Raw genomic sequence first — 15,061 nt, forward strand, 5'->3', positions numbered from 1 at the left:
AGATACTGTGTTTGGGTTTCTAGATTAGGCCATTTGGTCCTCCAGCACATATTCTCCTGCTTTATTGTTGTCTCATTGAATTAATATACTTTTTTACACCTGCGTTATATACTGTATTCTTATCCAACTCATTGTTTTGCGTCTGTTTCCTGCTTTGTGTCCAGTGGTTCCCAGCGTTCAGGATCCAAGAGGACATGACAACACACAGACTGGATTCCAGCCCTATGTGCCAGACCATGCAACAGGTTGTGTTTCATCTCAGTATCTCATTTATTTATTTATTTACCTGTTGATTCATGGCACTTTCTGCTCCTAGAATCTTGCTTTATACTGAGACACTATGAGCCTGTTCGCACCAAGCATATTTGGAGCGGTTTATTGAAACTCTGGAGATTTTACTCCTTTAGTTCGGTTTGTGTGGGCAGGTGTGAACAATGCCATTCCAACTGAACCGAGACGCCATGAAAATGCGGGTGGTGATCCTCTTCCAAGCGAATTGCAGTGCAGTTAGTTAGGAGTGAGAACGTAATCCAAACCGACTACTACAGGAAACGGCTCCAAAACACAAGGTTAGGTTTTATGGGTATAAGGAGACAGATGTTGACATCTGCCAACAGTTACTGATGCTTGGAAAGCCTAGCACAGCAAAATGAGCATCTGGACTGATGCTCATATTCAGCTATTTCTTCCTGTGTTTCAAACTGGTAAGACAAGAGAAGGTAAATTGTGACAAAGAATGCAGACAAATGCTTAGCTTAAGTTAGATGAATTGGAATCGGATTTGTTTTGATTCCCCCCACTGCCAAAATCTCTAACCTGGTGGGATGACAGGTTACCAAAACTCTAATAAACAAGCTACATGTGAGTCCATGTGACTTTTGTTTACAAGCTCTGGATTGCATGTATTCGGACAGTGTGAACCTAAACAAACAAAATGCAAAAATGGAACAAAGTAAACTCTTCCTCCATGTTTTGGACCAAAGACAAAAATGTAGGTGTGATCGTGCCCTAACACACATTTCTAGAGCATTGTTCAACCCTTCAGTTCCCCTGCACCCCCCCCCCCCCCTCTGCTGATATAACTCCTGTCACTTTGTCCCTGGCAGACCCCCCCCCCCCCCTCTCCTCACCCCCCTTCCCTGGTCTCCTATCCTCATCCAGCCCCTGTCCCAGCACTAATTATCCAGGCCTGATTGACATGTTTTCAGGGGACCGTGGGCATTGTCGGCCTGATTAAAATATTTGCGAGGCACTGAAGTGTGCTGCCGAGTGCCGGCCTGGGCTGTGGTGTTTCTGGCATGTTCTGGCGTTCTCCCGCACTGCGCTGCCCCACTGGCCAGGAATTTCAAGTTTTTTGAGGTCTCGCGTGTATTCTGCTCCTATTTGCTTGCAAGTTTGTTTATACTGATAAATGTCGCTGTGTCCTCGTTCCAATTCGTTTCCCAGTGCTCTCTGCTTCATCTTGACCTAATCAGATAGTTTGGTAGTAGAGTTTGTCAAATATGAGGTGTATTTAATTTGTGTACTGTGCTTAAATACTATTTTGAGGTACTGGCACTTTACTTGAGTATTTCCATTTTGACTTTATACTTTTACTCCACTCTGTTTCAGAGAGAAATATTGTACTTTTTACTTCACTACATTTATCTGACGGCTGTAGCTACTAGTTACTTTACAGAATAAGGTTTTACATGCAAAACATACGATAAGCTCATAAAATATGTTGCATTGTTAGAGTTTAAACTCCCCAACAGCATATGGAGCAACATTAAAATACTTCTACCATTTAAATGCATCAACAGTTTAACACTCTGAAAGGGACCGTTCTTCAGAATGAGTACTTTTGATACTTAAGTACATTTTACTGCTAATACTTTTATACTTTTATTTAAGTAAACTTTTGATGTATTTTTCCATTATAGTATTGATACTTTTACTTAAGTAATGGATTTTTCCACCACTGTTTGTATGAAACACCCTGAACTATGGGGTCTGGTGTGCCCTGTACAATGTGTGAATTCTTCCTGCTTGGCTCATCCTCAGTCCGCAGGCCGGAGACGGTGGACCAGACCCAGACCAACACGATCCACGACCCTCACAGCTCCGCCCCTGCCCTCCACTGCAGCCAATCCCATTACGGCTGCTGCCCAGACGGACGCTCGACGGCCCAGGGCCCCCGAGGCCAAGGCTGCCCCCGGGGCCCGGCTCCCACCCCCGTCCAGCCCTCCTGCGTACAGACCAGGTACCCAGCTCCAACCCCTCATTATACTGAGGCTCTGGGAGACATATGGAGAAAAATATGGGGTCTGTTTTAGAGTTAACGTCTTTTGTATGGACGTCAGTTTTACAACTAAGTGACCACAGGGATTTTTTTGTATTACTCGCGAACACAGTAATTACCAGTAACTGACCAGAGTTTTTTTATTTTTTATTTTTGGTACACTTTGGGTACAAACTGTTTTATTGCTTGTATCTGCTGCCTTCTCTCCTGTGTGACAGCTATGGCTGCTGCCAAGACGCTGTGACGGCTGCCCAGGGCCCCAACAGGGAGGGCTGTCAGGAGCATGTGGCCCCCGCACCCACTGTAAGCAAACACACATGAAATCCTTATATGGAGTTATACATTGGTTCGACATCACAGATAAGGTGGTGGGGCAAACTCTTGACTCTGGTACAGCACTCTGGCTATAGGGTGTAAATTGGGTGGTGAAAATATACTATTACAGACAAAACATAAAAAAGATGAGCCACTAATAGACACTGACCCCTCCCCTTCAGATAATATAAAAGTATAAAATAAAAAAATAAAAAAGTATGTCAGGTCGATAATGTGGAGCTATTTCATTTTTTCAAATTTTTCCATTTCTATGTTTATTTGAATAGGGACATATACATAGACATAGAACAGTTAAAAAAAGTAATCTGCTGTCACATATAACATTTATAGACTACGCTAATTTGCAATATTTGTCGATAGATGGACTTTTGTGTGAGAGAGAGCGAGAGAAGAATGACATCATTGATATCATCTGTCACTTAATTATAATCTAGTGCAGCCTATACTCATTTTTAATATACTAAATATTTTCCATTTCTCTTTTTTTTAAGTCTTATATTGTTAAATAATGTTGTAATTGTGCAAAAATATAAATATATAGATAGTACTTGATAATGTGATGTGGATTCAAGTCTTTTTAAACACTTGTGATGTTTCGGTGCAATCAGTAAGAGAACCTGAGGAAACAACAAGTGAAACGCGTTGTTCGCCTCCTCTTTGCAAATACTATAAGAAAAATAAAGATGTGATTCTTTATAATGTAAAAAGATGTCTGCAAGAGCCTTATAGTCAAAAAAGAAAAAAAAATTGCAGATGCATTAACATAGAAAAGTCTGTGGGGTTTTTGGGTATGGATGAGTTTTCATCTTTAATTTTCATTCTCAATTCGTTCTGGTCACGAAAATATTTTTTCTAACTTGGTGAATGTGTGTTTTTCTAAGCCACTGATTCCTACTTGTCTTTCCCTTTCTCCCAAATCGTCGCCTCAGATTGCTCCTACTCTTCCCACTGAGAATGCGGTTCAGTGCCGTACCACCACCTATGGGTGCTGTTATGACCGCACCACGCCTGCAGGAGGACCCAGTGGGGAGGGCTGCCCCGACCCCCCCAACCACAGTAAGAGACCGAGAGGCAGCAATTACGTAAAGCAGTGGTGGAACTGCACGGAAACATGTTATATATAGAGAGATAAAGATATAATAATATGATAGACAGGACAGTGGTGCTTTTTTTTTAGCTTCTGGTTTACGATTCTTTAACTTTTTAAAGGTTTGTGGAGCCTGAACGTTCTGTTCTGGCAGTTTTCTGCTTTATGGTCATAGAGTTTCACAAAGTCACATGTGAGAGCTGCCAAGTACAACCACAGTCTTCTACTATTGGCTGCTGAGAAGCTCCAGTTGGGGGTCTTGCTCACAGGCACGTCGACAATATTCCTTGAAGTAGAGGAAAACAATATTCAGTAATACTTTATTTTGATAGTCCACTGTTGACTCTCTGCAACATTTAGTCTTTGGTTTGTCTCAACAGACAAGTAGCATGTCTTAAACCAACCACTAGTAGACTGTAGGCATCTCAAGTGCTAATCAACAGACTTCATCTATCTGTTGATTATCAGAAACACATTCCTACATATGAAATTGTTTCATGAGTCAATTGCCTTACTGTCCTATAACCCTAACTAGCCAAGTTTGTTTATGTGGCTAAAATTAAACTTAACCCTAACCCTAACCCTAACCCTAACCTTAACCTTAACTTTAACCAACTTCTTTTATGTGCCTAACCCTAATCCATCTCTTTTATGTGCCTACTTTTATGTGCCTACTAAACTAAAAACCTAACCTTAAACTTAAAAACTGAACTAAACTTAAACCTAACCTTAACTTTAAGTTGTTGACAGTCTACCTACCTACTGATAGAAAACAGGTGTACTTGACAATCAAGTTACAGGTAGTTGACATCAATTACATAGTTTGTTGAACATTTGTTGATAGTCAACTGAAAATATCTAGCGGTTAGTCTGTTGAAACAATTATTGTTGACAGTCAATTGAATGTTTGATACACTTGAATATCTACTGATACATTGCTGAGAATCAACAGTGCAGTATCAAAGTAAAGTGATACCTAATATTCATGCTGTAGTGGCCCAAATTAAGCTGGTCCACTAAAACATTTTTTTCTTTTTGACTGCCCATTTGGATCTTTTAAAAGAACATTGTTGTCCTGTGGAAATGGTCTCTGGCCTCTTTTGTTTTCTCTGATGGCTCGAGTGTCAGTTTTTTTCTTAGGAGCTGTCAATCATTTTACTTCAACCCTGGTTGTCCTGTCAATCAGTGGGGAGCAGGTGTTGACATTTAGTTAACTGAGTCTTTGGTGTTGTGGAAGCCCCTCCCCTTCCCCTTTAAAAGAGGAAGGAAGCGGCTGTTTTCTGAACTACTGCTCACTTGAGCAGACCACATGGCTACAGTCTAAAACCTGTCATACGTAGTACTGCAAAAAGTATTAAACTCTGTAAGTGGTTGTAGATTTTACACACTCCCTTCTTGTTAGAGGAACAAATTCAGTTGACTGGTGGTTTTCAGATTCTTCCAAAATCTCCCAAATGTCTAACAAGGGGGTTCAGTTTGTAGATCCTCAGACTCTGTAGCTTGGGGATAGAAGAGGCAGCGGCTCTCTGTGTGTCGGGGGGTGGGAGGCTGCCACTGGTGGGCAGTGGTGATGACCGCACACTCGTGTGTGAGAAGTTTGTTTGGTTGTGTGTCTGTGAGTCGTTTAAGTCCCCCTGGTCCACTCCCACCACAGCTGCCACCCAAATATTTTGTTTTACTGAACAGGAACCTTCAGTTATTGAAGAAGTATTTATTTCCTTAAAATATTAAAGAGGCATTATTTTGTTATGTGAAGAGGCATTTTTTCATGAAGGAACCTGAACAGACATTGTTCGTTATTAAGAGGAAAAACTGGTGTATTTGTTTGAGTGGTGTTTGAGTGGTTGAGTATTTTCCCAGCTGATCTTGGGAATCAAACTGTTGACCTCACAGTTATGATTGATATAGATCCAGTTTTCTTTTCATTTAGACTTGAGAACTGTGGGAAATTTTAGGTAGCCTGAATGAAGAGGAAGTGGGCTTTTGACTTCAAGGTCATTGGTTCAGATCTCTGGACCAGCTGGTCAAAGCGTGGATAGGAAAATGAATGAGTAGTGTTTTCTCCTCCCTCAATAACTGCAAGGCAAACCTCCATTGGATGAATAAAAGATAGAAAGAGTTGAGACTAGGTTTGTGGTGATATTGTTGATATGAAGTGTGGAGATTGAATGCTGTTCTGTTCCTTTGCTGCAGTTGAGCGCTCGTTCTGCTCCCTGCCTCGTGCCGCCGGCTCCTGCAGCGGCTGGACGGCGCGCTACCACTATGACGTCATCACCGCCAAGTGCGTGCACTTCTGGTATGGAGGCTGCCACGGCAACAGCAACAACTTCATGACCCGAGCAGAGTGCCAGAGGGCCTGCCAGGCGTCCGCACCCAGCCAGCAGGCTCCGGGGCCAGTTTCTCCCGCTGGGGGGGCGACTAGAGGCTCCGGAGGGTCTGGAAGAGCCACATCTGGAGGGTCCAGAACAGGAGGATCCACCTCTGGAGGGTCAACGGCTGGCCGGGGGCGCGACATGGGGAGGGTTTTCACCGTCCAGGGTGGCTCTACATCCACCGGCAGACAGGCCACCAGCGCTGCCACCCATGCCCACCGGGCGAGGGTCAACATGCGCGCCCGCCGGCCTCTCCCTGCCACCGCCGCCCAGCACACCGGCCCAGCAGCGAGGTAAGACCCCGAGGAGCCGGGGAGCGCGGCCCAAAGCTGCCCCCCCACCCCCCGCCCCAAATCCTGCCACCACCGGCCTCATAATCTGGTTAACTGCCCTCCTGCCCCTCTGAAGGAGCCTGCCCCGATCCACTCTGCCCCGATCCTGAGAAGGGCGAGAGTGTACTGAAGGAGATTAAAACTCACACCGTCCGAAGACAAATCGTATGCATTCACCCACCCCCAGAATATATGTTGTGCAATATATAGTATGCATACATGCTAGATTTTAGACTCACATCATTGTTGTGATGCTTATTGTAATCTAAATCCTTCCTTGTTCGGGCTTAAAGTTGATTTGAAAAAAAAACACCACACTATTGCTACGCCACTCTTGCTCTCCTAAGCAGCTATGCTTTGTTTCCTGCTTAAACCTCGACAAATGTCAGGAGAAGTTGACGACCTCACAGCGACCCTAAATGGACAGTTCTATGCTTCTGGGACTTTTCACTATCTCCTCTATAAATCTGCCTACAGCTGTGTTAGTCTTGTGCTTGTTTGTGCCCGCTACCTCACCGTGTCAACCACCATGTTTGTGCCTTGCGTTGTCACCTTTGATGTCATCAGACTGAACTAATAAAGGATCTGCTGTGATGCTTCATCCGTCCTCGTCTGTCTGTAGTCACTAAACCCTGTCTGTCTTCCATCTCACCTTTTTGTGTACTTTTATTATTCGGTTTATGTAGATGTGGTTTGCTTTCATACTTAAAGCTGGTAGATCTTGGGGCAACTTTTCGGGGAACGTTTCTGGGCAAAATTAAGGCCTAAATATTGGCCTTATCACTGATGCACTGATTACATGGGTACAGAAGGATTAGGGCCACATGTTAAAAATGTATTTGAGTTTAAAGTCAGAATTCTGAGAATAAAGTCAGAACATTTTGCACATATGGCCCTAATCCTCTTCCATACATGGGAACTTCTTACAGCTAGTGTTAAATACATTTTTTGACTCTGGGTCTTTTCTGTTTGTTTCCTAGTGTATCGCCACCTTTGGTCTCTAACATTGGTAGACTTTTGATGTCTGAATTTGTCACTTTCTGGTGGTGGGTTGTATTGTTTGTCACTTCATTATTCATGTTGCATGGGCCTTCTGTGTGCCGAAGCCGGGTGTGTGTCTTCTCTCTCTCTGACAAACTGCTGAAGCCAGGTTCTGGCCGATCTTTATGCTTGCTTTGGTGATGGGTAATAGTTCCAACAGTAGAGCATAAAGTGACTCTGTTTCTTTCTTTCTTTCTTTCTTTCTTTCTTTCTTTCTTTCTTTCTTTCTTTCTTTCTTTCTTTCTTTCTTTCTTTCTGTCTCTTTCTCTCTCTCTCCCTCCCTCTTCCTTCCACTCCCTCCTCTCTCTTTCTCCCTCTTTCTTCCTTCCTTTCTCTCTTTCTTTTTCTCTCTTTCTTTCTTTCTCCCTCCCTTCCTTCCTCCCCCTCCTGTTCCCTCAGTTTGACCCTGGGAGGAGTGACCATCGATAAGACGGACCCGTCCACAGTGGAGGCTCTGGTGGGACAGACAGTAGTGCTTCCCTGCAGAGTCAGCCCTCCTCCGTCCTCCACCATCATAGTGGAGTGGAGGAGAGACGGTGTCCCTCTCTCCACTCACAGGTCAGTGGAGCACAGACATCCATGCATGGTTCAGTTAAACTTCAATGGCTTTATATAGGCTTACTGTGCGAGAGGTTGGGAAAACTACTTCTGATTTTACTCTGAACTCTCTATGAATGACTATTGTCTTCTCAACCTTTTTATTCATGCTCTTTCCAGGCATCACCAGCAGCCCAATGGTTCCCTGTTGGTTGGTCCTCTCACCAAGTCAGACTCTGGTTGGTTCCTGTGTGTGGCCACTCGTGAACGTGAGAGAGACCACCGCTACATTTACCTATCTATCTCAGGTAATGCAGTGCATCTGTTTTAAATCATTTTATTTATTTACTAAAACTTGATTCACTCTACAAGACTTTATTACGTTTATAAGTTAATGGCCTACTCAGCCTTTAAAATGCCTAATCTGTAACTGCAGTATGGACCCTCCTGTTGAAAGATTCTTGCGACTTTACTGGATTTGTTTACTTAGTGATTTATGTGATTAAAGGTATTTTTTTAATATCTAAATTAATTGTTAGTTTTTGATGCAGCTAAAGTTGAGTTGGGCATGTATGCCATAAAGGTTTTTTAAAAACATTTTTAATGTTTGTTACCTTCTAAAAATATTAACATAACCACAATGTAGAAATTCCAGATTGAGTCTTTTAAAGATTAGATCACTCCTCGGCAAGAAAGCTGCTGAGAAAACCCTGTCGCTGTGTGGGATGGGCTAATTGGGGCCAGATTCAGTCAAAAACTTAATTTCACTGGATTTATCCCCAATTAGTCCATCTGTCATAAATCCAGAAAATTGGGTAGATGTCTTAGGCTCGCTCAGACCATGCTGATCTTGAAAAAGTTATCTGGTCACTATGCAGGATCTTATGCAAGCAAATCTTGGGACCCCTGTGTCACCCTATGTCTACCTAATAATTCTTGTGTGTGTGTGGACACAGAAGGATCATCTCACCTCGTCCCAACCGCACCACTGCCTGGAGACGGTCCATCCCCCAGGTACAAACAACTTCCTTCCCTTGCTCTTGTATTCTCTCATGAAGCGGAGGAGACAGATTAAAGAATGATGAATGAGACGAGCACGTAAACACTCCACACAGAGACATAAAATTTGTGTTCCTGTAATAATTTCTCAGGTTCAGCATAGAGCGGTCAGGCTCGTCTCTGCTGGAAATGCGGGCAGGACAAACTGCCAGGTTGCCCTGTAAGATTGTGCCTGACTCAGCGCTTCCATCTGTCAACATTCAGTGGACAAGAGACGGACAGACACTCACCGACTCCAGGTGAATTGGAATTCTCATTCCTGACCACAACCTGACCTGACCAAATTATAAGCATGTGTTCATAATTTATACAAATTATGAGCATGTGTTCATAATTTGTATTGTTTCCAAAATGAATTTTCCTCCTGATCTGGGAGCTAGTGTGAATATGGGTCCTGACTGATTGCTGTGTTGCAGATTTACCCAGCATTCAGATGGCACCCTGACCATTGGCCAGCTGAAGTCTGAAGACTCTGGCGTCTACACCTGCACCGCCTCCACGCACCACCAGCTGGAGCAGAGGCAGCTGCAACTCAGAGTGCAAGGTGAGTTTTGTCAGCATTTTTATCATCATCATCAGCATCTTATGTGCCAGAGACTTGTGTAGGAGGAGATAAGTTCTATCAATGTTGCTGCAATTCCTACTGGTCACCAGTAGAGGCCGATAACGGTAATAATTTACCTAATGCCCTTTTTAATGCTGGTTTAATTGGATTCTCCCTTGCATCTCTGATGTATGTGTATGTTTTATCAAATAGACAACGCAATATCGACGCAACATCTGTGCTTCTGCATAGCTGAATATCAGACAGGGTTAGGGGTTCAATTCCCCCTGAGAACATCCACAAAAATACATTTTGGGTAAAAGCATTCACCAGAGGGCCTGTTTCATATGATCTTCACCTGCTCTTGTCCAGCGGACCTGAAAATCACCACAGCTCCCAACAACATCCAGGTGACTGAAGGCAGCACGGCCCTGCTGCCCTGTGTGGTGTCCGGAGACAACGTCAACGTGGGCTGGTCCAGGTAGTAAATTAGTTTTATCAAGCTCCAGTATTTATCCTATTATACCTGATGCTGAATTGACAGCCAACACCGAAAAGAATTGTCCCACCTGTTGACATGAACCTGATGAAGACCATAGTAGTCTCACCACAATGGTTTTAAACATACCATGCCCTAATAAACTCTTTTAGATATTGCATTAATAGCAGGGTGCCTTGGACTTTACAATATAACCTTTTACACGGCTTATTTTCTTCAAATGAGGTTGATCTTACCTGATTTTTCTGCAGATATTAATGATACAAATAAGACCCAAACAGTGCTTCAGTTTCCTTTTTTTTTAATCATTCATTGTATTATTTCAGAAATTCATGGACATCAATAAAAGAAGCTCTTTCTCTTAATTTCCAGAAAGACTCATTTTAAAGATCTGCAGTAGTGGAAGGTATACCAGTGCTAAGGAACCTCAACTGGCTCATGTGTTTATCCTTTGTTGCTGTAGAAACGGTGTACCGGTGCGTCCAGACGGGCGGAACATCCTGATGTCGTCTGATGGCAGTCTGATCCTGAACAACGTGCAGTCGTCAGACGAAGGCACCTACACCTGTAACGCTTACACTGGCATCTACTCTGTCAGCGCCACAGCTGAAGTCAGGGTCACTAAAGACACACAGCAAGGTGAGGGTGATGCTCTCTGACTGTCTGGATTTACACTGCTAGTTCAAATATGATGTTTTTATTATCTATCTGTTTTCTATCTGTGGAGCATAAAACGTTCTTTGACCTAGATTTATTAGATTGTCGTCGATGTCACCATATGATCAAGAGTATGATAAAGAAAAACAATGAAAATGATTAGGGTTAGCTTTCATATCTTGATAAAAGTTTGTTTAGACTTTGATTTATCACACAAAGTTTGAAAAAAACTGGTAGTTGTTTGTAAGTGCAAAAGTTGTACATAAGAAACACATGAGGCTACTGATGTTTTCATTGATGGTGAAACATGAACGTCTGATCTGAAAAAATCTGATCTGTGCAATACAGGTGAACAAACAAACAGATAAAAAGAACAAACTTCATTCGGATGCAGCTCATTTACCACTCATTCAACCTTGACACAGTCATTTCCAGATGATTTATCTCTTATGGGAAAAAAATTAAAATAAACAAAATGCAATCAAAGTCCAACTCTGTCTTTTGACTTTCCTTTGCTCTGTATGATGCAGGAGTTGACGTGCCTCCAGAATGTGTGGACCAGCCTGAGCTTGCCAACTGCGAGCTGATCGTTTACGCCCGACTTTGCTCCAACTCGTACTACTCCAGCTTCTGTTGTGCCAGCTGTACCAGGCATTCTCAGAGGAACGACAGGCTCGGCCAGCTGGGAAAGAGCCACAGAAGGATTTAAGACTTACGGGATGGAAGAGGAAGAGGGAGAGAGGGGTCAGGGTTTGAAACCTTGGAGCCATTTTGGAGGACTGCATGTTTGGATCCTGAAATTTCAATTTTGAACTGCCTGAACTCCCAAAAGGACTCAAAATACCCAGATCTGACCAGGTTGTGTAATAACAAAATTCAAGAATGCATTAAAAAGGGACATATTGTTTAGATGCAGTTGCATCTAAGAAATAAGACTCATTCTACAGTTTATGCTTTGTTCAGGGAGTCTGCTGCATTAAGCATAGACACTGAATTTGGGAGCATAGTCTGGGTGCCTCAAAACTTAGGTGCCATATAAAGTTATTAAGTCTGTTGAAGAATGGGATGAAGCAAAAGTAAAACTTTGCCAATGCATGAACACATGCATGGATCTCTCTTCATGTTCTCTGTTTTCAAGAGAATCATGTTTATCTGTCTTGGTGGTCACTGAAATAATTGAATGTGTAAATCCAACTTATCTATTCCCTGTGAAATGACTCTATCTGCTGTACTGTTTGAACCACTTTTTTTTTTTATGTATATCATGACAATTCACTGATACAAGATTGTACTTGTAGCTGATTCTGTGGGACAGGCGATGAGCTCCTACCCCAGAACTTTGCTTTTTATTTTCCCTTTGTATTGTTTTTTTTTGTAATTATTTGATAATAAGAATAATATTTTGATAAATCCTGTGGTGGCTTGAATTATTTGAACCCAATGCACAACATGTCATTCCAGTTTTCACCACAAGGGGTCGCACAACAGCCCACAGGTCCAGAGGGCGAAGTGTCTGAGTGTGTTTGAGTAAGTTTTCTGAGCCTGACTTCACCTACAGTCTTTCACTCAGCTGCTTCAAACCGACCATGTTGCTACACTTTCCTCTTTGTGTCTGGTTGCTGAAGTGTTTTAATCTGCTATTGAAACAAATCTCTCACATCTCCTACTTTACATTCCTACATTCATTCCATTCATCTCTTCTTACATTTCAACAGTGAAAATTCAAATCTACCAATCATTTTCCATGTAGGCACTGAGGGCAACATCCAGGTTGAGTAGAAACCTTCCAGCCTGGTTCTTCAACCTGGTTCAGCATGAGAATCGACTGCTCTTCCTCAGGAATCAGCAGCTCTTCTGTGTTCTGGTGCTGCTGGACCGCCTCAGGTGGTTTCAGTCTGGCTCTTGCCTCTCTTGGCTCCATCCAGTTCGGATGGTTTCAGTGCCAGCAGCCTGACAGTGTGAGTTTTGTCCTGGAGTCTGTTGCTTTGGCTCGGCCTCAGCCTGCTGTGTGGTGGTCTCTGCAAAATATGGTTTATGAACAAGCATGGTGTGTTATTTTGTAATGCACTTATAAGCAGTGATATTGTAATATTTATATTCAGTGGTGTTTTGCCTTTATTAGAAGGTTTCAAGCTAAATTATGATGATGTACTCCTGTGTGGCTTCAGTATTACATGACACTGACACTGCCTTGGTTGGGGAATTGAAGAATAACCACTTCAGAAGTCTGTTGGTTGATACAAAAGCTTTATTAAAGCAACTGCAGGGATAGAAGTGCAATAAGAGTTTGACACTGAAGCTGCTCCAACAGGAACTCAGGCGGCAGCTTATATAGTCATGTAAAGGTCCGGCTCAGCATCAGTAGATAGAATGATCTTCAGCACAGATGTCAGACTCCTCTCTATCAGACGAGGCTTTGTTTCCTGTTGATCTGACTCCAGCAACAACAAACATGTTTTTCAAGGCGACAACAGGAAAAAGCAGAAGATGTTCTTCCTCAGTTTGATTCCCACCGGAGTGACCCATGGTAGAAATGAGCTTTGACACTTTGGACAAAAACATCCACCATATGGCTGCTATGCTTCAAAGACAGACACATGCTGCTGCACAAGCTTGTCATGAAGATTACTGAAGGGAGAAACTACAAAACTATTAACAATTTGAAGTAACTGACTCCAATGTAAACACCCTCACACACTCTTATTATTTATGGATTGTCTTTAGTTTGCCTGATAATGTGTTGATTTGTGGGATTGTAACATAATTCAAGTTTTATAGCTGTCTCATGTTTGACCCTAAAAGACTGAAATGCAAATTTATGCACCAGATCATAATAAACAGCTGTTGTGTGTGATACAACACACACACACACACACACACACACACACACACACACATACACACATACACACACACACACACACACTCATACTTTAGCTTCAGTTGACATAGATAGAAATGGAGCATTCTTCAAAGCTATCTCAGCTGTTAATACAGAGATGTGAGGTGTGTGTGTGTGTGTGTGTGTGTCTGTGTGTGTGTGAGGGGGTTGTTGCAGGTGTCCTTTGCGAGGCGCAGGTTGTGGTAAAGTGGAAGTTTGCACCTCTGTCATTTCTCAGCACTGAGAACGATCTGCAGCCTGCAGCTCTGCGACCACATCCTCTTCTCTGCTGTCGCTCTCAACTCCCTGCAGGTTTCAAGCCCCAGTTTCTTCCTTTCCACCAACACACTCAACCTTCTTCTGTACACAGATGAGAACATTGGTTTCCTGTTGATATGGGCTAGAGCAGACTCACACTTGTACATTTACTTTTCTCCTAAATGTCAATCAACACAAGCAAAGCATCTCAACTGAATTCTTAAAGGAAAATTCCTTTTTTCACAAAGAATATGTAAAATGTAATAGAGAAATGAATCCGCTCTCATTAGTGCAGAAGCTAGATATGACTCAAATAGTATACTCACTTTAGTAAGTTCAAATGAATCATATAAGCAGATTTAACTTGTCAAGTAAATGTCAACAGACTTTAGTCATCTCTCAGTCTTTCTTAGTGGAAAATGTAGTCATGACCCAAATGAAGCCACTTGCAGAGCTTTGCTGAGCAGAAGCTTAGTGCAGCAAATGGAAACTTTAGAACAAACGTGGGCCAGAAATGGAGGATTTCTCAGAAATCAGACAGATAAGCAAACTGCTAAAAATACCTCATACTGACTCTGGAACAAGTGATGTTCAGTGCAGGAAGGGATGTGAGAGCGGTGAGGGAGATGCTGTCTTAATTTGTAATGTAATCAGTCTCAAAAATAGAAGCACCCCTTGGTAAATATTACTAAGCTAACTACTGTTTATGAAAGATGCAAAGATTAATGCATGCACTTTTGGTTTAGATATGTAAATAACATTTTACTGCCTGTGCAGACACACTAGGCCATGAAAATGATTTATAGGAGAGACTACCAAATTATTATCTGTTTGAAGAAAGTGATTTTCACATCATCTATAACAACCTTTTCAAAGATGTAATTATATTTACAATTGACCTAACCTGTTGAAAGTGTGAGAAACTCATAATCCATAAGTCATTCTGATTTCTGGCAAACACAATCTTTGTCACTTAGGTCAAACTTTAAAAGAAAAATGAAATCACGTGGTTCACAAGGTCTTCTGAAAAACGTTTATTGAATAGAAAGTTAAGCATAAAGAAGTTCACAACTGCACACAGACAGACAGCATTATAAAGTTTACATAAAAACTGAACAACAAACTATTCAAATACTTTGCGTGAGAAGTCAGTGATAGTGCTAACATTAAGGATATG

The 15,061-nt window shown here is 42.2% G+C and overlaps 1 protein-coding gene across 2 annotated transcripts in view; it reads left to right on the plus strand.

The window, feature by feature from the left end:
• Nucleotides 1-12,139, plus strand: part of paplna (papilin a, proteoglycan-like sulfated glycoprotein) — a 28,467-nt gene extending 16,328 nt beyond the window's left edge. For both annotated transcript variants that reach the window (XM_071519532.1, XM_071519540.1), the window contains 13 exons: nt 165-245; nt 2,044-2,242; nt 2,500-2,584; nt 3,547-3,673; nt 5,898-6,369; nt 7,849-8,007; nt 8,167-8,294; nt 8,943-9,000; nt 9,138-9,284; nt 9,462-9,589; nt 9,962-10,070; nt 10,552-10,727; nt 11,276-12,139. In XM_071519532.1, the coding sequence (XP_071375633.1) occupies nt 165-245; nt 2,044-2,242; nt 2,500-2,584; nt 3,547-3,673; nt 5,898-6,369; nt 7,849-8,007; nt 8,167-8,294; nt 8,943-9,000; nt 9,138-9,284; nt 9,462-9,589; nt 9,962-10,070; nt 10,552-10,727; nt 11,276-11,454 (2,048 nt within the window). In that variant the 3' untranslated portion in view covers nt 11,455-12,139. The remainder of the gene's footprint in view (nt 1-164; nt 246-2,043; nt 2,243-2,499; nt 2,585-3,546; nt 3,674-5,897; nt 6,370-7,848; nt 8,008-8,166; nt 8,295-8,942; nt 9,001-9,137; nt 9,285-9,461; nt 9,590-9,961; nt 10,071-10,551; nt 10,728-11,275) is intronic.
• Nucleotides 12,140-15,061: the final 2,922 nt, after the last annotated feature.

This window comes from Centroberyx affinis, unplaced genomic scaffold (genome assembly GCF_046629955.1).
Source record: "Centroberyx affinis isolate AG114_WGS23_722 - 3 ecotype Tasmania unplaced genomic scaffold, CSIRO-AGI_Caff_v1 ptg000058l_1, whole genome shotgun sequence".
Lineage (NCBI taxonomy): Eukaryota > Metazoa > Chordata > Actinopteri > Beryciformes > Berycidae > Centroberyx > Centroberyx affinis.